The 24033-nt window shown below is 42.7% G+C and overlaps 1 protein-coding gene across 6 annotated transcripts in view; it reads left to right on the top strand.

The window, feature by feature from the left end:
* The window catches only part of NECAB1 (N-terminal EF-hand calcium binding protein 1), a 92595-nt gene that overhangs the window by 12723 nt on the left and 55839 nt on the right, over positions 1 to 24033 (top strand). For 4 of the 6 annotated variants that reach the window (XM_077351943.1, XR_013234055.1, XR_013234056.1 and 1 more), the window contains 4 exons: positions 1460 to 1566; positions 3973 to 4025; positions 18223 to 18516; positions 22160 to 22184. In XM_077351943.1, the coding sequence (XP_077208058.1) occupies positions 1539 to 1566; positions 3973 to 4025; positions 18223 to 18516; positions 22160 to 22184 (400 nt within the window). In that variant the 5' untranslated portion in view covers positions 1460 to 1538. Of the gene's footprint in view, positions 1 to 1459; positions 1567 to 3972; positions 4026 to 12619; positions 12777 to 18222; positions 18517 to 22159; positions 22185 to 24033 lie in introns of those variants that run through there. The other 2 variants (XM_077351944.1, XM_077351945.1) reach the window with 2 other exon arrangements.

Below are 24033 nucleotides of genomic sequence, written 5' to 3'. Positions count from 1 at the left end.
CACCGCTGCTGCTCCTCCTCTCTTTGCTGCGGCACTGGCGGCTGAACCAAGCCAAAAGCGCTCAACCCTAGTCAACCCTAGGCTATGCATTTTTTTTAAATGCCACTTTTGGTATTATTAGCTGTCACCACAGAACAAGGATTTTCACAGTGACTAAAGATAAGCTATGTGGATGCAAGATTTTCTTTTTTTAAATATGTTCATTTAAAAGGCATCCTGTTAAATAGAATTTATGTGTGAAATGTTGGAAGAGTTACTGTTAGAGGTTATGCATAACCTCCTGCAGTAGCTATTTTGTGGTTGAGCCTACTACTCTGTGTCAGAATTCCAAAAATGCACAAAGGCTCTAGAAGGTGGAGACCCATGAAGTAGAAAGTAAGGAATGTGCTTTGTATTGACTCAAATAGTACTCTACGGACAGGACTCAAAATGTTTCTGATGGAGGCCAGTTGTCGTTGTGTGGCATTTGTTCTGCACAGTTCCCATCTCTCTTCGAGGGAGACAGGTCAAAGAAGAACTTTCTGTCTCCCTTGTGGGAAACGCACTCCTTGCTCAGTTGGATTCTTCCCGAGCCATGAAGTTACTGCTTTTCACTCTAGAACCAAACTGTTATTTGATAGAACATGCAAGGAAGGACCAAACAGGAAGTCCCCAACTAAAACTATGCAACAATGGACGCGTCTCCATGGACTCTAAGAAAAACTCGCCACACCACCCGCCGCCGCCAAAGTTGGGGTTGCGGTCCCAAAAACGTTGAGAACCGCTGCTGTAAACTATCACAAAAATTCATATTTTAATATGTAATGAAAATTACTCAGCTTTTTACAAACCTATTATTTTGATTATTCTTTCTGTTTTACATTAGCTTTGTTAATTATGAACCTTCCAAATTCATCTATACCATTCTATAGCTGAGCATGAGATTTCAGAATTCCATTTTGCAGCAATACACACCTGTGCAGCTAGTCCTAACACACTGGCTACTTCTAAACCATCTCCCACACATTTTACAAAAATAACCGAACAATACCACCTCTGGGTTCCTTAACAGTATGTAGCCCTTCATTTCTCTAATCACAACTGAGACCTGCTTTGAAAAGTAGATAATTACTGGACAGTTCCAAAATCATACAATATATTTGCTTTTTAAACTTAAAAATGCCAGCATTTTCCTGTAGATTATTTTTAGCATTAAAAATGTTAAATACCAATGGGACTGCAATTTGTAGAAACTTTCCCTTCATGTATTCATTAATCAAGAGTTAATATTACTCCATTTCCATTTCAATTCACCTGACAGGATAATGGGTCCTGTGTATTTTCCCCACCTGATCTTGTAATCCTGCCCGTTATTTTGTAAAAATGTCAGTCTACACAATTTCCCTAACTGTCTTTTATATATATTTTTCTCTATTAACTATTCAACTTTTTACTCCTTATTTCTATTTTGTATTACTAGCTGGAAGTTGAAAATAATACCCCCAGTGAGAGCCAGTCAGAGGGCTGCTGCATCGTCCAAAGTCACTTCTCTGTTTCCCATGCCTGAGGAAGGCAATCTGCCACCAGGTGAGGCCGAGAGCTGGGAATGGCTGTCCAGCTGCACTCTGCTGTGCCCTGCTGCACACCTGCCCTACTCCCCACCCTCCTGTCTTGCTTCCTGGCCATGGGGGTCCATGCAGCCTGCCTACATGGAAGCCCATGGAAGGGTAGACAGGCATGCTGCACTCCACCCACAACACACTCACTAGATTCTTGGGCACCTCAAAATGCCATCCTGCCACCCTGTGCTCTCTACCACCATGTGCACACACAGGCCACCTTGCTCCCCTAGGTGCCTATTCCTGCCAGGTTGAGGAATAGCACCTGAGGTGTGCACACCACCTCACCCCCTCTCTACATGCCTATCTCTCAGCCAGCTGAGGAACAGTGCCTGGACATGTGCCTCCTCAATACCCCCCCCCCACTCCACATTCCTACCTCCTGTGAGGGTGCACTTTTTTACACTGCCCAAATCAGTCACCTGCCTGCCTCGCCCATTCTCCTTCATGGAAGCCTTCCTGTCCTCCACTTCCCTCACTTTCTGTCTGTTTTCAAAATAGGATTCATTCCTAGTACTGGTATAATGATGGATTGTAAATGTCAATTTTCCCTGCTTCTTCATACCAAGAAATCTGGTCATTTTCAAAACTATTTTCAATATCATTTTTGATACCAGAAAGTCATGTCATCAAACATTTCTGACATTGAGAATTCTGAATTATAAATCACCGGAAACTACTACTGGTCCAGAACACAGCTGCCAGGTAACACCTTGGAGGTCCCACATCCAGCCCATCCTCCAATAGCTGTGTTGGCTTCTGGACAAATTCTGGATCAGGCTTAAGGTTTTGGTTATTACCTTTAAGGCCACATGTGGTCTGGGCCCAGTATACCTGAGGGATCGCCCCTCTGCCTATACCCCTCAAAGAGCCTTGCGCTTCACCACTTCCAACCTCCTGGTGGTCCCTGGCCTCAAGGAAGTCTGTTTGACCTTAACCAGGGCCAGAACCTTTTCCATCCTGGCCCTCATTTGGTGGAACAAGCTCCCAGAGGAGATCACGGCCTTGAAGGTACTCAAACTTTTGTTGGATGCTTTAGGATGCTTTGGGCTGATCCTGCGTTGAGCAGGGGGTTGGACTAGATGGCTTGTATGGCTCCTTCCAACTCTATGATTATATGATTATATGATTCTAAACAGTTCCGCAGGGCCTGCAAAAGGGAGCTCCTCTGCACGGCATTTTGTTGAGGTCGACCTGACCCACTGCAGTATATTGTGAAATCCTGTTTACATACAAAACAAAGGATCTGAACATCTAGCAGGCCTACACCATCATTTTATTTATGCAGAGATAAGGCATATTTTGACACCTGCACTCATTTCCCATACAAACTGATTTATTGCAGTTACCATTTCCTTAATATTTCAGTACTACAGAGTAAATGTATATTCATAAATAAAGATAATATTTTGGGCAAAGTGGAGATTTTAATCAGAGCTATTCAGTCCAGTCTTGACAGAGATAATCTGGACTAGAATTTTATTTGACTTGATATTTCAGGGGAAAAAATTGTATAATTATATGTCCTCTTTACATCTTCTTGTATCCATGTTCCCCAATATTTTACAAGCATTTGTTCAATCCACACAGACAATAGCAATATAACATGGCTGATCTTATTTTGTTTGTTTCTGCATGTCTTTCATCTCTTTATTGCATGATTCAAAGTTTTATCATCCATTGAAAGTATGTCGCAGCCAGATCGCCCTCACATTCTCCATTGAAAGTATTTTAAAATTAACAATTGACAATGAGATGGAAAGAATCTGAAGAAAACAGCCTTATCTAAATTTATAAGTTTATTTGCCAAAATTCTATGCTTCTGTTAATGTTTTAAAGATTACCAAATCTAAACCTATGTATTTCATCTGAATGGGTTACCCCAAGTATATACGATTTTCTTCATCTGGAACACTTCTATAAGAAATTTAAATTGCACCTTTTTGTAAAAAGTATGAGTGTGTCTCTGCTCCTCTTTAATAACATCTTGGCCTTTCATATCTTCTGCGAAATTGCTTCCCTTACCCTCAGACTCATAAAAGATATGATTGCATTACATGGTTTATTCAGTCTACGTTCTATATTATATTCCATGCTATAGACTGCCGCTACCCTTACTACAGTATCATTTATCAAACCTGGATTCACCCCCCAAAAAAGATTGCTGCAAACAAGCAATTAAGTTGGATTTTCCCATGGCATCTGGCAAGCCTCATATTTTTAAAGGTACATTTCCTATGGATGGATGATCAAATCCCAACCATGGCCCAAATTTCAATTTGCTTCAGATGGGTGGATTTCACAGTCCTGCACCGTTTGCAAATCCTGATAAATCCAAAATGTTCTCTCCCCTCACTCCCATCTTTCTGTTAAGGTTTGCAGCAGATGGAAATCCAGCAAAATCACAGAGGAGCCTCATTCCTGCAGGTAGTATCTTGTTACGTCCTTGTACAGCTCCAAAGACAATGGGAAGAATATGTCCTTTGCCACTTCTCTGCCTCACCATTTCTTCAGCATTTTTTAATTGGGCACAATGCCTGATGGGATCTGCCGCCCAATGTTAATCCCACCCACACTGGGATTAACAAAGATGTCTCACATTTGAGGGGAAAATCTGGTTTAAGGAGGGACTTGTGTTAAGAGGGCAGGGCTTGCTTTCTTGTCACCCACCTGGTCTCCTATGGAATTTAATTCACAAGTGTGCTGGCCAAACCCGGATTGGGACCATGTTGGTTCTAGGAAGGTTCTAGGTCCTTCTCTCCATTGTAAGAGAAGGATGAGTTTATGATTAATGATAAATTTTTTTCCTTCTGAGGGATAACTATCTGGATATTACTAAGCCTTAGGGCTCATCATTTAGTAATTCAGTAGTTTAGGAAAATAAAATAAAAATATATCTCATGTAGATTCATAGTGAAGTTAGGCTTCAAGTTATGGCCAATAAAGCTGTACCACTGCAGGAACTATGGATGGACAGTATAGTCTTCTGGCGAATGTTAGTGGGTGGCAGATCATATTTTCCTATTGAGTCAAACATAAGGCGGGATTTCCTGCTTAGAGGAGGCCTTCCCCAGAGGAGAAGGCAACAGCTGGTCCTCACTGTTTCTGTGACTGGAAAGAGCAACCATGAAGGATACAAGATTCCCTCCCAGCTCTTCTAAGAATAGAAATTTTCAGTAAGAATTTCCTCTCTCCCCCCCCCTTTAAAAGCAAACACAATAACTGCAGATGCACATCAAAGAGCTGCTAAAGACATTTTCTGCTCCATGTCACATTAATTTCCTTTCTGAACTGGAATGCAGCTGCACATTTTTTATGAACTAATATTTCTTTCTCTTCCAGTATGTTTTTGGGTGTTTATTTTCGTCTTGATCTCGGGAAGGAAATTTTGGTGTAGTCCTCTGATCCCACCTGCTGGCATTGTCGTGCATTACAGCACTAGATTTGCCAACAGCACAGTGAAAATTAGAGAAGAGGCGGCTACTGGAACAGGCTGCCCTGCACATTAACTTCAAGGGGATTTCAGGCAACCTAAGTTCATGGGATGCCACCTGTAATAGTTAAAAATAATGTTATTTAGTGAAGCAGTTAAAGTGCATTCTTTTTCTACACAGAAGAAATTAACATTCTGTGCTCCCGATTCTGTGGGGAGGAGAAAAGAGTACATTTTCCAAGCACTGAACACGGCCAAATTGGTGAATTAGGAAAAGAAGCTTAATTCGGAATAAGGAAGGGAGAAGGAAACCGTGATGTGCAAAGCCCAGTGCCACATTGCAGTTCAATTAACAGGCAAAAATTGAGAAAATTAATTGGATTTCCTTGGAGTCGTGTGGAATTAGGAGAGAGGATGAGCAAGCATTAGTGAAATTGCACAGCAGATTAATGCAAGTCTGTACAAATTAAGTGAGCGAATACAAACTTTTCTTTAGATAAGAATGAAATTTCAGGACAAGGCAGCACCAGGGAATGTCATTGACTTAACTTCTGAGTTAAATTGGTTTAGGATTGCTCCTAAAAGTGCCAAGCAAGAAAGAAATTACTCTCGTGCACATGCATAGGAGGAAGAGGAAAAAGAGAGAAAGTTAGCCAAGGAAATGTTTGCAGATGGCAACATACTTGGAGATACTATAATAACTATAATACTTCCTGGTGCTTTCAATATATGAAGGCCATTCCCCCAGTTTCTTGAGACATCCAATGAGAATTCTCAGCTTACAAGGGGTTTTGTTCTGGTACAGGAAGGGAGCAATGGAAAAGCCTGATACAGTGTGTTTGACACCCAATCTCACTCTTTAAAATGTGGGCCAATATCCCCCTCAACCTTTTAGCCAATTGATATTTTCTGACTACGACTGGCAGGTCCCCCCTGGCCACCAGTAGGGGATGAGGGAGTAGGATTGCTGATCCATGTTGGGAAAGTCATGGAAACTTGAGTATAAAACATGGAGAGGACAGGAACATTTGGGGGGGGGGGGGGCGTGTCATAGAGTCCCCTCTCCTAAGCAGACATTTTCTTCAGGGGAACTCATCTATGTAGCCTGGAAATAAATAGGGATGGGCTTTTCAGTTCAGATAAGCCAAAAAGTACACAGATTAGTGCTGACTTGAGCACTTTTCAGCCATATCTGAGCAGACTTGCCCATCTCTCCACTTTAAACCTACCAAATCAGCATTATTCAAATAACGAGTCAGCAATTTGGATGCCATTAGGCAATTTACCCACTCCATTATAGCCTATGTGGTCAGTAAAGTCAGTGGAAAATTTTGCCTTTTCAGTGGTCCCCGGGGAGGGGGGAGGGTTTGATGTAGAGGCAGCAAATTTGCAACGTAGCTGCAGGAGCCTCTCTAGAGGCTCAAATTCAAAAGGATTGGATCAGGGTCCGATTCAACAGGCATCCAAAGAATGCCCCCATCTGACCTCCATTGTTTTTCCCAGCCCATTTCTTTTTTGAAACTTAGGAGTTCTTTTAAGGAGAGGCTTCTGCAGCCACATTGCACATTTTATTTATTTGTTTGTTTGGATTTTTTGTGCTTCTACTTCAAATTCTTCCCAAACCACAGAATGATAAAATTTCCTATTGATTTCAATAGCCTCATAGGTTAAAATAGCACCAAATCAATTTGGCCCAACCCCCCAAATCTGAACCATTGATTTAGGTGATTCAAATTCAGCTGAATCAATTAGTCCCGGGTCCCAAAATACCATTTTTTCCTGTGCACATCCCAAAAATGAGCTGTTTTTCCAGGAGATCCCATTCCCCATGTCCCATCTGAAGGTTGGCATCGCTAGTTCTGAGTAATTTGTGATGTAGCCCAAGAGAAGCTGTACAATTTCAGACTGGTCGGTGGGGGAGTAATCATGTAAGGGCTTTAGAACTCTAGCCTAGAATCATAGAATCATAGAGTTGGAAGAGACCTCATGGGTCATCTAGTCCAATCCCCTGCACTATGCAGGACACAACCCTATTGCTCATCCACTGTAACCTGCCACCCCCTTGAACTTTCATAGAATCAGCCTCTCTATCAGATGGCTATCCAGCCTGTTTAAAAATTTCCAAAGATGGGGAACTCACCACCTCCGGAGAAAGCCTGTTCAACTGAAAAACCGCTCCGTCAGGAACTTCTTCCGGATGTTTAGACGGAATTTCTTTTGAATTAATTTCATCCCATTGGTTCTGGTCTGTCCCTCCGGGGCCTACCTTCAGCACTATTATTCACTGTAGGATCCCAGGACCATGCTATGTGTTACTGTTTGTAAAGTGCTGGGTCGCCCAGACCAGGTCAGGTTCCCACACAGCATATGCTGGGAACAGTTTCTGAAAAAATAAAAATAGAACAGAGGGCTGGGGGGGGGATGGGCAATCCCCCCCCCCCAGCAATTTTCCTTCATGACAATCATGCTAGGGGAGTTGTTTTCCCAATTTTGCTATTCCATGTGAGGTATCTATACACATGGAGTGGCACAATTGGAGAAATAATATCTTCAGCATGGTTTTCTTGCAGGAAAACAGTTTGGGGAGAAGCAGGACTCCCTTCTGTCCTCACCATTCCATCCCAACCCTGTTTATTTATTTCTGCCCCACCTTTCTCCCCAATGAAGACCCAAAGTGGCTTATATCATTCTCCTCTCTTCCAGTTTGTCTTTACAACAACCCTGTGAGGTGAGAATTACAGTGTGTGACTGGCCCAAGGTCAAACAGTGAGCTTCCATGACAGAGTGGAGATTCAACCTTCTGTTTCCCAGATTCTAGTCCATGATGCCACACTCTGTCTCTGTTCCCCCCCCCCCACTTCTGCTGTGTGGCTACAGGGAACCTGCACTGGGTTAAGGGAACCCAGACCTGACTCCTGTGTCCTTTGGCCATCACTACATAGTTCACTGCACATTCAGGCTGTTTTGAAGACTTCAGCTGGTCATCATGCATAGTTTTTCCTACACATAAATTTTCTCCTTTTCCATAGGAAGGGTATTAATCCTAAAGTAGTGGTTCTCAACCTGGGAGTCGGGACCCCTTTGGGGGTCGAATGACCCTTTCACAGGAGTCGTGGCAGGGCAAGCAGCTTGGCAGGAGGGGCACGATCCATACAACAGCCTTGCGGGGTAGATCAAGATAGAGCGTTCGTCTGTCTGGAGCAGCGGAAAAGAGTGAGATCGGCATGGTGGGACAAGAGGCAGAACTGAACTGAGAAATCTCGGGGGAAAACAATTTATATACAATCATGAACAATGGATCTTCACGCCATTGGTCAGTTTTTGGTTTACTTTCTGTGAAAGAACACTTGCAAAGTTTTATGGTTGGGGGTCACCACAACACGAGGAACTGTATTAAAGGGTCGCGGCATTAAGAAGGTTGAGAACCACTGTCCTAGAGTGACAAATTCTACAAGATTCTGGAAAGCTTGTGAACAGCTTTCTGGTGGATTTTTTTTGCCAAATAGGAGTCATGGGAGGCCCTGGTTCTTCCCCCTCCATCTCTCATGCCATTTCCCTGACTTGAGAGGCCGGCGTCTAAAGTATCTACTGTTTTCTCCACTTGAGAAAATCTTTGTGTTGCCTGTTGGTCCCTCCGGTGGAGAAACAGCAGCTCCTTGTGGGATATTTAAGATCATGAAAATAGTGTGGGAAATATTAAAGGGAGTCATTATTTAACACTAATCAAGCAGTTTCCCTTTCAACCAGGAGAGGGCACACGGGTTGAAGGAATTCCCATAACCTTTGCTTGCAAATGAAAGCCCAAGTAGCCCTCTCTGCATTACCAGTTTTTCCTGAATGGGTACTGACGGATCAAGACAGCAAAAAACAGAAGAGGTGTTGAAGAAAGAACACTGGTCTGCAAAATGGAGGGGCAGGAATTATTCGCAAAGCAAAATAGGGGTGTCACCTAGTTAAAGAAATCTGTAAGCCGCTTTGAGGCGCCTGGTAGGGAAAAGCAGCATGTAAGAAACAACTCTTCTTGGTTAATTGTATAAGTGTTGCTATAGGTAATTAATTATGCTTGCATATGCATGAACCTAGTAGTTCTGAAGGAAAAGACAATGGGTCTTTTTGGATCCGAATGCTCTGAAAGAGGTATTACCAATTCCAAGGAAATCTGCCATTTTGCATCCTTGTGGTTTGCTTGGAAATGTTCAACATGAAGTCTTGATTGTAGTGAGCAAACTAACAGAAATTGGGAAAGGAAAACGGCAGGTGCCAATGGAAAAGGGGATCCTCTGTTATTTGGGGGCAGTTTCAAAAAATAATTTGGGAGGTCATTAATCAGTGTACTGGTTTGATCAGTTTCATGTTGCCGCCTTCCTATTTTCAGGATGAATCTATTGCCCACAGGAATAGTGGGAATTAGAATTACCTTTCTTGCACTGAGAAAAATAGTTGGAATCCAGTGGCACCTTTAAGACCAACAAAGTTTATTTCTGGGGATAAGGTTTCCTGTGTACACATACTTCTTTAGATACGTTGAAACAGGTTTCTTCGAGCCTTATATATGTGGGGGTGAGATTAGTTGCCAGGAAGGGCTAGTTAGACTCAAGACACATAAGTAACTGGGCAATAAGGATAGCTGAGATGGGATTAACACAGTTGGTAAGACTATGAATGGCAATAAATTAGCGATCAAATACAAGAATTAACTGATCTAAGAACTGAATATTGTCCTCTCTATTTATATATGCACAAACCTAAAACTAGTCAGGAGATAACTCCTTTACATATTAAAATTCCTTTGCACATTGAATTGACCCCACAATTAACAAAAACCTCTTGTGTTACTGTTTTTTACTGAGACCATCATTATGAGGACTCTGTGTTTTCTCATTTTAAGCTATCACCCCCAAAAAGCAGTTGTCTTGATTGAAATGAATGGGCAGAAAAGCTTTGCTTGTGCGTAGATCATTTCAGCCATAAGAGATGGTGAGATCAGGCTACAACCACAGTTTGAGCAAGAAGACTGATAAAGCATTGCAAAACCGCAACAGGGGATAAGCTCTATTTGCCTCTATTCCAGTCACAGTTGGGAGGAGGAAAGGTTATCCTGGGCTACTCTTGTAGCTCACATGAATTGTTAAGGAACAAAATACAATAGCCTGCAAGGAGGATTGTGCTGAGGTAGACAGCTATCAAATCAGTTTTGTGCTCGATATCTGGCATGACCATGAAGTGGCTTGGAGCTAACTGGCCATCAGGCATTCTGCTTTGCCCAGAAGTGCTGCCGAAGCCCTCAGCACATGACGGCCATTGCAACACGCAGAGGAGCCCAGCAGACAAAGAAGCAGCTGGGTTCCTGTGCACATGTGCAGGTGCACGTCCAGGATCTCGTGAGTATGTGAGACGCGGGAGGCGGTGCTGGGCAGCAGTTTTAAAAAGAAGACGATGCTACCATGAGGCCTCCTTTGCTGTCCACTGCTCTGGCCTTTGGCTCCCTCCCTGTTTTCAGTGGTTTGGTTATGTGCAGTTTGTTAATTATTATTATAATATAGCTGGCGGTTTGTATGGGGGCGGATCCTTAGTGGGGCACAACCTGTGCCTGCGGGTCAGGTTGCTGCCCATTGGTGGGAACTTCCCTATGAAGCTGCACATATGATTGGAGGACACTCTCCAGCTGGGGAGTGACCTGCATCAGATTGTGGGGTGGCTAGAAGAGCTCCAGTAGAGGTTGACACCTGTGGAGCTTTCCTATGCTCGTCTTCTCAATAACCAGCAGGCCTGATGGTTAATGGGAGCCTGACGGGTTGGTCACTCAGACCCTCAGGCAGGCCTGCTGATGGGTTTTTCCTCCCAGTAGGGCTGCTGTCTGCTGGCAGCAGCAGGGGAGGTGCTAATGGGATCCAACCCTTACTGTTGTGTGTCTTTGCTCATGTTTAAAATAAATCGGTGGCCAGTTTATGCCAAATAATCTGTGTTTTTGCATTCTTTCTATGCCAGGACCTGTCCTCCTGCCTTGCAATTAGTATATTCATATCTCGGTCCTCCCCACTACAATTTCATTGTTTTGGTGTGTAGCCTTAGTGACTCCTGAAGGACCCCTTGAATATTAACTTCGAACCCATTCAATTACCCAGCTGCTGCTCTGATATCTATTCACAGAATCACAGAATCATAGAGTTGGTAGGGGCCATACAAACTATCTAGCCCAACCCCCTGCTCAATGCAGGATCAGCCCAAAGCATCCAACAAAAGTGTGTATCCAACCTTTGCTTGAAGACTGCCAGTGAGGGGGAGCTCACCACCTCCTTAGGCAGCATATTCCACTGCTGAACTACTCTGACTGTGAAAATTTTTTTCCTGATATCTAGCCTATATTGTTGTACTTGTAGTTTAAACCCATTACTGCTCATCCTTTCCTCTGCAGCCAGCAGAAACAGCATCCTGCCCTCCTCCAAGTGACAACCTTTCAAATACTTAAAGAGGGCTACCATGTCCCCTCTCAACCTCCTTTTCTCCAGGCTGAACATTCCCAAATCCCTCAACCTATCTTTATAGGCTTTGGTCCCTTGGCCCCAGATCATCCTTGTGGCTCTCCTCTGTACCCTTTCAATTTTATCCACGTCCTTCTTGAAGTGAGGCTTCCAGAACTGCACACAGTACTCCAGGTGTGGTCTGACCAGTGCCGTATTGGTGTTTTGGTGGCAGTGGGAGAAAGGGAACCCTGATCTGGGTGGCCCAGGCTAGCCAAGCAAGGTCCAGTTGGCCCAGGTTAGCACTTAGATGGGAGTCGATCAAGGAAGACCAAAGTCATTGAGCAGAAGCAGCCAATAGCAAGGCACCTCTGTTTACCTCTTGCCTTGAAAGCCCTTCTGGGTCACCTACAACTTGGTGGCACTTTCCAAGAGCCTCCTTCTCTTTCCCCCTACTGAGGGAAAGAAGGAAAGAAGACCAATTTGGGGCAGGTAGGAGGGGGCGGGGTTGTGGAAGAGGTGAAAGTAGGCCCAAGTCAAGAATGCAATGGATCTGAGTTGGTTCATAATCAACCAATAAAATGGCTTGCTGGCTGTGAGATGGGGATTCATGTTACGTATGGATCTGCCTTTAATATCAGCCTGCCTGTTTATGTCACGACATAAAGTCAACCTGTTGCTGACCTCAGTTTAGAGTAGGGGTAGTCAACCTGTGGTCCTCCAGATGTCTATAGACTACAATTCTCATGGTAATTGTAGTCCATGGACATCAGGAGGACCGCAGTTTGACTACCCCTGCTATAGAGAGTGAAATAATTTGCAGGGTGGTGAAACCAGCTGCTTAGTAATTGGAATTCAGTGAGCTAGAATCTAGGGATCTGGTTGGAACCTCTGGGTCTGCTCCAAAAACACTTGCAAGATTCCCTCAGGTCAACTAGGATAATGCATTTTACAATAAATGGGGCAGAGGGTCTGTTTTACTCGCATGTTGACACATTTATTCCTAACCGAATATGAAAAGCCCATTAACTGTATTCTTCAGCAATAAATGCAATGAAAAGAGCCGAGAAAGCATTAGCTGGACATACCACCTAGAGACATTAGCTCTTTGTGTCTTCTTTCATAAGGAAAACAACATGGGGGCCAGGCATCAGGCAGCTTGAGGTGCTTGGCATGACCTTGCATGTTCCAATCGCATAAAGGCAACATACAACTCTACCCACAGAGAAGTGATTTGGATGCCTCATTAGAGATGGAGATTGTTTAAAATTTGTTCAGCTAAAAGTAAGTATTAAGAAAAGAACACCTCCAGTAGCTATAGATGGCACTTCGGTTACAAAACAGCCCATTTCATATTCAGTTCAATGCCAGTGATTTTTTCCCCCTCTAAGCAGGAAGCACAAACTCATTATATGCACGCAGCCCACTTCTTCTTTCAGACAATGTATACAGTAGGAATATCTGAATACGGTAGCCTCCTTTTTTCCTAAATGGGAGTTTAATGGCCTGACAAACTGCAAAAGAATAAAGCGTGTGAGACTTTCTGTACACAAAGAACAAAAATCATATAATTTCACCTGACTGAACTCAAAGATAAACCTTATTTTACTGCCTTTGGGTCAGAGTGACACAGTCTCTTCATTCTGTCCTTTCGAAAGGGGAACAAGACCTTTCATATTACCGTGCCATTTCTGTTTGATCATACCTGACCATTTTGGAGCATTGGTTCCTCCCTCCCATTAATTGCTCTTTCTTGTGCATTTGTTGACTGTAGTCTTAAATTAATTGTTGTTTTAATTGACGTGAATGGCCGATAAGGTCTCATGAGGGGCATCTGCTCACCCATATCTCCCTCCCCACAATATGTTCCCTTTCCCAGCTTCCTTTTTTCCTTCCTTTATCCAACCCCCACCCTCCTTCACCCCAGCAGCCTCTCCCCTTTTCTATTCTTCCTCCTACCTGTGTTTCTTCTGTTAACAATCCACCCCAGCTTATTCAGTACACTTTTCCTGCTTCCATTCCTTGCATCTCCCCCCCCCTTTCAATCTCCCCTTTGACAGAAACCTAGGCTTAGAAGAGGAATTAAAGAGCCTGTTGATGCGGGTGAAGGAGGAGAGTGCAAAAGTTGGCTTGAAACTCAACATCAAGAAAACGAAGATCATGGCATCCGGCCCTCTCAATTCCTGGCAAATAGATGGGGAAGAAATGGAGGTGGTGACAGATTTTATTTTCCTGGGCTCCAAGATCACTGCAGATGGGGACTGCAGCAAAGAAATTAAAAGACGCTTGCTCCTAGGGAGGAAAGATATGGCAAATATAGACAGCATGCTAAAAAGCAGAGACATCACCCTGCCAACAAAAGTGCATTTAGTCAAGGGTATGGTCTTCCCAGTTGCAATGTATGACTGTGAAAGTTGGACCATAAAGAAAGCTGAGCGTCAAAAAATTGAGGCTTTTGAACTCTGGTGCTGGAGAAGACTCTTGCGAGTCCCTTGGACTGCAAGGCGAACAAACCGGTCAGTCCTAGAGGAGATCAGCCCTGACTGCTCTTTAGAAGGCCAGATCCTGAAGATGAAACTCAAATACTTTGGCCACCTCATGAGAAGAAAGGTCTCCTTAGAGAAGAGCCTAATGTTGGGAGCGATGGAGGGTAAAAGAAGAAGGGGACGACAGAGAATGAGGTGGCTGGATGGAGTCACTGAAGTAGTAGGTGCAAACTTAAATGGACTCGGGGGAATGGTAGAGGACAGGAAGGCCTGGAGGATCATTGTCCATGGGATCGCAATGGGTCAGACACGACTTCGCACTTAACAACAACAAGGCTTAGAAGGCTTGTAAATGTTGTTATGGTTGCCTCGCAGTCCTCAAATGACCACTGACATCTCAGCATGTAATCTTATGAGATATCTATGGACATTCATCTCTTAAAGCTCCAGATACTGCTTCTATGAAATTGTGTGTTTTGTCCCCACAATAATTTTTTTAAGATATAAAACTGTAAAGTAAAATCCTCACTGCCTGTCCTTGTTGTATGTATTTTTATCCACTCCCTAAGGCCCAGAATTAGATATAATATAAATTGTTGGATTATTATAACCATTTTATCTAGCTGTGTCTCTGGAAAGGGCTGCTGCTGACCATGGCAGTGGTTGTAGCTTCTGCTATGCTACAGATTCCATCCTGCTTCAGATCCAGGATCAGGGTCAAGCACCAGATGGGACACAAGATTTGCTCTGCCTATGGGACTGAGGTATCCTGTTAAAAGCAGTGGATCAATTCATACGATTCGGGAACGATGCTTCGTGGAAGTTGCTCTTTGTTTCTATTTCATTTCATTAGAAGATTTTCAGGAAGATGTCTTACTGAAGTTCACTGCACGTGAATCTGTTCATGTTTGTGATTCCAGTGACATTCAGGATTCTCAAACTCAGCTCATAATCTCTATACTGGTCATAAGAATCTGAAGAAGAAGAATCTGAAGAGCAGGGAAAACAACAAGAGACTTGAAAACAAATTAAAATGGCTTGGCCTTGGAAAATGGTCTGTCCAAATCTTGCTCTGATTTACTTTCAGTGGCCTACTCTTCTCTGAGATCTGTTGTAGCAAACAGGACTATAGTTGTGCCCCACAGGAGAAAGGAAAACTCATGCTTGATAGTCACTGGTTCAGGTGATCCTTCTGTGAACTGTTCAGTTACGTCCTAGAGAATTTGACTATATTGGTGTTTGATTTGCATAATTTCTGCCACCTCTTTAAAATCAATTTGAGATTTTTCAGTAGAGACTTACTGCTTAGGTGTCTTTGTGCTTTTAGTGGCTGCCTAGCTAATCTTGCAATCCGTTATTGTAATAATGGCCACTGATGATGCAAACACAAAAAGCTGGCAATACAGTACATTTTATTCCAATCATTTGAAGGATGCCTTCAGCTGCCCAGGTCCAAAGGAGGAGACAAACTGCAAGTATGATTTAGAGGTCAGTCAGTTTAACGACCTGACCATGATCCCAACAGATTGTACTTCTCTGAAAAATGTGATAATTTCATTCTCTGACTGAGCTATAGCAGCCATGGACGACAACGACTTGGCTAATTTGGATGCACACAGTTTTTCTTGCAAAGCTCTTCCTAGCAAAAATGCAACACATGGTTTGATCTTCTGTTTCAAAGAGATTTTGTGTAATTAGAAAGAAATGGCTTTTGAAGTTTCATGTTACTAACTACTTTTAGCTTACTATCTAAAACGATTGTTTTGTATTTCTTGAAATTTCAGCCACTGTAAAAGAAACCACGCTTTTAGCATTTTATTAGGCTTTCATGAAATTCACTCGTGTTTCTCAAGAACTGAAATTGCTCAGATTAAAATAGGTCTGAGGATGCATCAAATCCCCCACTGTCTATCCGTGGGCTTTGTGGTGGAACAGACCTGCTCTGGCTGCAGGCCCTATTCCACCGTACTCTCCAAGGTTTTCCCAACACCTGGAGAGGCTTCTCTTTCTCTCTTGGGTAACCTGCCATGACAGCATGACCTTAGTATGGAATTGCCCATTGGGAGAACCAAGACTCCCAGTTACCCTTCCAAGTTCTGAGGCCTTGCCTCTGTGTCTTCTGCTGCCCAGTGCCTAATCACCACAGGGACAATTTACTGTCTTGTGCTTCCCAGGAAGAATAATTGCTTACCAACTGCTTGCCAACTTCCCCAGGCATTCCTGTTAAAATGTATGTCCAAGACAGTACAGGTCTATGTGGTTCAAAGAACCACTACCAGCATCAACAGTTACCAAGTATTTATTAAAAAAAAGAAATTCACAAACCTACTTTTAGCCCATCACCAGATTGATCAAGGGATTCAAAAGATATAGGCAAAATGCCATTCCTCTGCGCCTCTCTCTTTTCTTGCCCTATGAGATCATAGAATATAGGACAGGCTCCTTAGTTTAGGAAATTATAGATCTCTACAGAGTTTCCATTACCTTGAAGCTTTCATCAGATTTCCTTGTTCAGTAAAGAGTTCTGTCGGTTCTGATGGATACAGCACCAAAACAAACCCTTCCCCTTTTCTCCCCTGAGTTTAATCACCTCTCTTTTCCCCACCCACTGACCAGGTCAGGCTGGGTCAGAAAAGCATTTCTAGGAGATTCTTCCTGGAGCCTCTCTAGTCTATAGTCCTCCAAATCTCTGTTCCATGCTTGGAGAAGCGAGAAAGCTTGACCCACTCATTATCTAGTTCTGTTAGCACCTGTAGGAAGGTGGGCTGAGGTAAGTCTGGAAAGCAGTTGAACTGACTCCCCCCCCCCCCTTTGCTTCCTGTTCCCTGCCCAAAGAGGGGGGAAAAACTTTTAAAACTCAGAGTGAAGGCTTTGCTCATTTCAAACCTACAAAGAAAAAGTGCATTTCTTCACAGGCTGCTAAAGCATTCTGCCATAAAAAATGAATGTTACTTTAGAAGAAGAATATGCCTGCCTGTTAGATTTATATAGCAGAATCCCTAACAGAATGCAACATGTCAAAAGTTTGCTAATGTACTTCCCTTGAGAAATGAGGGTGAACAGGTGGGAAGAACCTGAGCTTTTCCAGTTGTGTAGAAGTAGGTGCTTACGTTCCTGTGTGTGTGTATAAAGTGCTGCCAAGTCACAGCCAGCATTCCTCATAATTTATCCAAGTAACTTTGTGAAACATTTTGTACAGTGCAGCCTTATAACCTGAGTAGAAAAGCTGCCTCTCCAGAAACATGCTTGGTGCTTGCACCTGTTGAAAAAGCAAAACAAGGTAATAAAATCAGAAAGCAGCAGAACTTTATTTTTGAGCTGTTAAATGTTAATGTTAAAATGGATCAGTGCATAAAAGGGTAGGAAAGAGCCTAAATATACACTTAAAAGACTCCAATCAGACCATAAAATATGTACAATGATGACTAAGAAAGAAATGCTTTGGCCCAGTGCTGTAGGAAAGTAGGAAAGATCCCTGACAAGCTGGGGGGGGAGCATTTTGAAAGTCAAGGTGCCACCACTGAAGAAACCCTGTTGTTAGTTGTCCCCCACCTGCAGGCAGCACTACACAGGGCTTGGGATTTCTCCCTGCTTTATCCTTAATTAAGAGATGCTCTCAGCATTTTTGAACATCTCTGCTCCTCTCCCTTTTGTTATTTTACCAATTCATGTTTTTCTGCATACTTGGGGAATCTGACAAGCACTCTGGCTATGGGCAACCTAATTCTTGTTTTCATCTACTTTATGATTGGAATGATGACTTAGTGCTGACGGCAGTCATTTCCTTACCACCTGGGGCAAACCCAAATATTCAGCTGGGACTAGTGAAAAAAGAGACATTAAACCTGTAAGGGGAGGCTAGGAACACCTAGTTAATCTTGAAAGTCTCTCTCCCTCTTTTTCTTTTTAAAGGACCTGCCAATGTTCAAACTTACTTAAGAGCAGCATCCACCAGTCTTATAAGAACTAGTATGTGCTAGCATGCCTTTCTGTAAGAGCAGGGATGGTTACGAGGCAGGTGTTACAGCTCCTCCAGGATAAAAGAAAGGTTGAAAGCTCATACTCTTCAATGAATGCTTCACATGTCCTAACGTTTGTGTGTTCAGGTAGGTCTGAGCATCAGATAAGCCAGATGCTGACAAGTAGAATGTGGAGGATTTTGTTCTCTTCTCTCCCCCCCCCCTTTCCCCCCATGCATCAGAGAGGGAGGAGAAAGCCCAAGCAGATTGATCCGCTCTCTCTAGTCTCCTAGGCTAGCCGGAGGTTGGAAGAGGCAGACGGGTCCTTTGGAAAGTAAAGTGGCATTGCCCAAAACTGATACGGCTCTGACGCAGAAGAAGACAGAGAGACCCAGCTCCAAGGAAAGAGCAGCCCAAACCTGCCGCTCGCTCGGTCCTTGTTCTTATCCCGGCGCTCCGAGAGCAGCAACCAGCATGGACAGTGACTGCATGGAAGCATCTCCGTCTCCCCCCAACAACCCCTCCGAAGAATTCCGCTCTGCCTTGACGATGACCAAGGGGCTGTCCATCTTCCTTGATGTAAGCATGAAAGGGTTAATTGCCCAAACAAGCTGGTCTCACCCCCCCTCCCATCCCCTGGGGAAAGTTTGAGAGTCTTTGTTTTCCAGGAGGGAAGAGGTGGAGGAGAGGGGAGGGGAGCATTGCCCCTCCAGTCGTTAACAGCTGTGTGGTATAAATTCAACAGGTGAAGCTGCCCAGGGAAAAAGGCACCTGTTGAATTTTCTTAAAAGCACAGGAAACCTTTCAGGTCCAGGGGGAAAGGGAGCTACTGCTGTTACTTTACTCTTTAACATTCTGATCCTAAGCAGGTAATCCCAAAGAGGAAATCCATTTGCCTGGACCCTCAGTCCCCCTTGAATCAAGGAGTCATTCCAGGGATAGTTTGGGGGGAATTTCTTTTTAAGAATGGAGAGTGGGGAAAGGACATTTTGGTGCTCAGTTCAGTTGCTACTTGAGACTGCTACAGAGACTAGAGATGCTATAATAAAATTGTGTGTTTAGACCTAGATCTCCGGAGCAGTTTAGATGGAACTGGAGGAAAATAAATATTTATTGTATGGTCTTCAGGGAAATGTGCAGAGCAATGGGGACTTTGGGGAGAGGCATACTGACATGCTTGTGGGGAATAATGAAGCTCTTTTTTTTTTTACAAAGAGACATGTTAATATATTATTTACACTTCGTTACACTAGAGAGTCTCCCCCGCCTCAACAAATCCCTCCTCAAGCTCATATATCAAAGGAATGTCAGGTTTCTTTGTTCCCTTTCTGTGTATTCAAGATTTATCTCTTGCGATGCTCTAATGCCTCATTAAATACAGTTACAGGCAGAAATCCTAATCTTAAACCATTCTTTGGTTCGTCTGTAGTTTTCAACCTATGGCCAGTATTCATTGCTTACAATGGGAAATAGATCATCTGCTGCTTTGATTAATACTGTAGTTTACATGGCTAATGCAGATAACACTCAAACATTTGAACAGGTTTGTAGATCAATTTGACAGTCTCATAAGGAAACATCAGTGCTAAGTAAGAAATGGATTGGACTAGAACCGATCTGGGGAACAGCTCTCCTGTAGGATGCATGGTACATGAGCAATCCTAAGCCAGTCTACTCAGAAGAAAGTCCCATATTATTCAGTACGGTTTACTCCCTGAAAAATGTTTATTTTTAACCACTACAAATCATACTTTCAGCTTTCCTGCATAAGTCCTACTATAAATAGAAGTTTTTGAACAATGGAATCAACTGGAATCATTAAATTGGAAGTATAAAATGTATTTTAATTGACTGTTTCTTACATCAATTGTTATTATTATTATTATTTAATTTTTAGACCGCCCTTCTCCAAATAGGTCTCAGGGCAGTTTACAACATAAATAGTTAAAACACAATAAAATCCCCATAAAAACCCCAATTAACATCAACAAAAGTTACATATAACATATAAGCAGCGGTGGTCACAATTCTGATCTTAGTTACCTGACTTCCCCCCAAGTTCAGCCTGGTGGGGAGAATAATATTCAGAAGAGGGTGGCGCCAATACAATAGATCTAACAATGATCTCGATGTTAGAGATCTCAATATTGGAGGGGATCCTCTGATGGATTTGTGGGAGAGCTGCCCTGGCCTCAACCATATGCCTGGCAGAAGAGCTCCGTCTTACAGGCCCTGCGGAAAGCTGGTAGATCCCGCAGGGCCCTTAGCAGGGCCCTTGTTGATGGAAATATATCATCATAAATAATAACAATGTTTTAAAAATTCAGAAAAGATAACTTGTAAATATTAAGTCAAAGTTTTCAAGCCCACCATTCACATTTTTGGTTTTAAAAAATCTATTTTAAATGCTATTTTTTTGTCTTCATAATGAATGTCACAAAGTTGTATTGTCATCTTTTGTTTGCTTTTATTTTTGGCTTTCACCTAATATGTAATCTCAAACTGTACAACATTAAATGCACATGGCTTATCAAGTACAGCAAAATATTATATATCACAATTAAATGTATGTCCGATATTAAATGTTGGGCCACACATTTAATGAAAGTTGCAATAGTGCTCCACAGAGCATGTTTGTGTGCTAATTCATTTTAGTTCTATTAAAACAAAAAGTTAAGGCATGTTTACAAATTTCGGCAACCTAAAGTACTTCTGTGTGGACTGATACAGTACAGTCGCTACATGTTCAATGAACCATGGCCAGCAAGGATTTGTTTGGCTGGGGACCCTCTCCACCCCACCCTCTCCAGGCTCATTTTTGGCCATTTTGGAGGGGTGGGCAGGTCAACATGACCAGATATGGTCACATCATTTTTTTGAAATTTTTAAAAAATATATTAAAAAATAATTGACTCCCACCCAATTGATGAAACCCCTCTTGGGCCTTTACAAAACCCTGGTTGAAAAGCCTGTTGTGGACTCTAGATTCCGTAGCTGCCTCAAGTAGCAACTGAGCACCAAACTTCCCCATAAAGAAACAATTCATTGATTCAAGTGGGATTGAGTTGCAGCCAATTGGATTTGCTCTACATGAAGTGCATCAAATTGGAATGTTCAAGAATGTTAAAGACTACATTTACAACAATATCTTCCTTTTCCCTTTGCCTGCAAGTTTTCCTGTGTGTTTAAGAAAATTCAACAGGTGGAGTTTTTTGTCCAGGAAAATGAAGTTTCATCAATTGAATTTCTGCCATGCTGCTGTTAAAGACTCAAAAGGCAATCTGAACCCTCTCCCCCAAGCCAAAGACTCTCAAACTTTCCCAATGGAAAGGAGCAGAGAAAGGTTGTCCTGTCCCTTTAATAGGGGCTTAACGCATGGAATGGGCAGCTGAAGCTTTTCATGGCAAATAGGTAAATATCATCAGCACCAATTAAATAATATCCTGTTCAGCCTCTATTAAAGGAACAGGGCAATTTTTTTGGCAGCCAAATCCCAGCCCTCCATCTTCAATTTATACTATTTGCTTGCCCACAATGGTTGTCATAGATTATGGCAATATATTGGATCCACTCAATTTCCTATCAGTGGAGTGGAACTTGCCTGCCTCCCCTATCCCATTGCCACCCCCCTGATCTCTATTAAATGGGGCTTCTTGGAGGTGGGCAACCCCTAGGGACAGTATAAAAGTGGGTCTGTGGTAGAAAGGAGGACATTTAATCTGGTTCCAACCCAATATGCATGAAGCACTTCGAGCTCTGAAAAATGCTTTTAAATTGTGTTTAATTATTGCATCATGGGGTTCCAGCAATCCTTGAGGATGAAGGAAGTGACCCAACACAATTATCTGAAGACAGCCATAGCCTTCTAGTAGTAATTGGCACTAGTGAGGCTGCTTGAGCAATAGTTGTCACAATAGTGGAGATTTCTTACTAGAGAAATGTGGGCATGGAGGGGGTGGGTTACACCCTTCACACAGGATGCTTACAACTGACAGCTCAGTCCTTCTCCTGAACCTTAAGGGAGGACAGTATACAATGGCAATAAACAAATAATGCATGGAGATGCCTTACCCGAATCAAGAAAAGAAATGTTGCCTTGGTGCCCCCCAAAATACTGCTTGTATTAAAATATTCACTATTCAGTAACTGTTTAATTTGCTGCAAAGCAAAATAGCAATATACTAAATGCGAATGTTTTTAATATATATATATTTATTTATAGATTTTGAGAAGAGCAGACAAAAATGGTAAGTTGAATATTTGTTTTTTTAAATATAGATATATATATTCAAGTAGCATTCCAATCAATGGGATTGTATATGGCATCTTCCTCCTAGCCTGCCCTCCCAGGAATTTCTGTTTTTGCTGGATCCATGTGAAACTATTTGCTTTGAAATAACATCTCTGTCCTCTTGATAGCACACTGTACCCTGAATTCTGCTGATTTTTCTGTTGGACTCTTGTGGCTGGATAAATATTACTTGGGCAAGGCTTATAGATCAGCATTTTTTGGTCCTTTCAAAAATCATTCCATTCCATTGTCTCTGTGCACACATGGAGTTCCTACATACCAGGTTGTAAAAAAAGTATTGGATGGAGTTGTTTCAGGGCTCTGTTGTGCAAAGGCAACTGAGCGGCCCTATTCGTTGACACAAATAGGGGGGAGGTCTTTGAGAACCTGAGCTCAGGGCTTCTTTGAGGGTAATTGTACTGCAGAAAATTTGCTGAACTGGGGTGTGTGATTATAGAACTACAATGCAGGATACCCTGCCTAAAGCATCTCCAGTAGATACCAGTCTAGCATCCATAGATTGTATGTGTGAACATGTGCGCCTTAAAAAATAAAGCTCCATTTTTGCCAGTGAGTAAGAGAGAAGAGTGTGTAAACTGCAAGAACTAATCCATCAATGATTCCAGAAATAATTTTTATAGGTTGGCTATGTGGTAGGAACATGGGTGAGTGTTAGCAGCCCTGCAACAGGCAATGCAATTCAACAGCCTCTTCCTATGATTTTTCTCACATTGTAACCTATATCCTATATGTTTAAATTTGAGCTTCTGCTTGTAGGGGCTCACATGACACTAGCATGAGCAATCAAATTTCACAGGTACTAGCAGGTAAGAGGTTGCTCAAATCACTGTGCTAAGCTGTGCATTACTGGGAAAGGCTGTAAAATACCACTTACTCCCTCACCTTCCCTTTCAAGACACCAGCCTGGTATAGTGGTTAGGAGCACAGACTTCTTATCTAGCTAGCGAGATTTGATTCTCTGCTCCCCCACATGCAACCAACTGGGTGACTTTGGGCTTGCCACGGCACTGATAAAGCTGTTCTGACTGAGCAGTCATATCAGGGCTCTCTCAGCCTCATCCACCTCACAGGCTGTCTGTTGTGGGGAGAGGAAAGGGAAGATGAATGTAAGCCCCTTTGAGACTCCTTCGGGTAGAGAAAAGCAGCATATAAGAATCAAATCTTCCTCCTCCTCCTCCTTCTCCATTCAGAGCAAAGGAGGGGCCGTAATTCTGTGGCAGAGCATCTACTTTGCACACTGAAGGTTCCAAGTTCAATCAATCAAGGATCAGCTGGTAGTGTGAAAGACTGTGGAGAGTTCCTGACACCCCAGACAGGTTAATAATGGTTATGTTGCATGTGAAATAAAGGATTCTCACTGAACCTTTCAAGAGTAAACATTAATCGCCATCTCACAGGTGGCCATCTTGTATCCTTTGTTTCATCATCACAGCTTTGATGCTTCACCCTTCCAGATCTCAGTAGACCATAACTGCAACTCCAGTTTTAAAACAATGAGATGGCACGGGTTTATTTTTCAATTTTGTTCAAAAGCTGTTGCCAGTAGTTTGCAGAGATTTCATAAGAATTTCCCTGTTCATCTAAAGGGTGATCCATGTTCTCCTGTGTATCCCATCGTTGTGCATAATTTAAATCTATTTTCTTTGCACCGGTCTTGATATATACTGTGACAACATACAAGGATTACATCCAGAATATTGCTACAATATTCCTTGATGTCGCGGGTGGCAGGACTTAAAAAAAAAAACAGACACTGAAAAGGCCGCCAAAATAGTAGGTATTGG

This window comes from Paroedura picta, chromosome 9, assembly GCF_049243985.1.
Source record: "Paroedura picta isolate Pp20150507F chromosome 9, Ppicta_v3.0, whole genome shotgun sequence".
NCBI classification, from domain to species: domain Eukaryota; kingdom Metazoa; phylum Chordata; class Lepidosauria; order Squamata; family Gekkonidae; genus Paroedura; species Paroedura picta.
The sequence above is the reverse complement of the archived record's forward strand: the minus strand, read 5'-3'. Positions and strand labels throughout refer to the sequence as shown.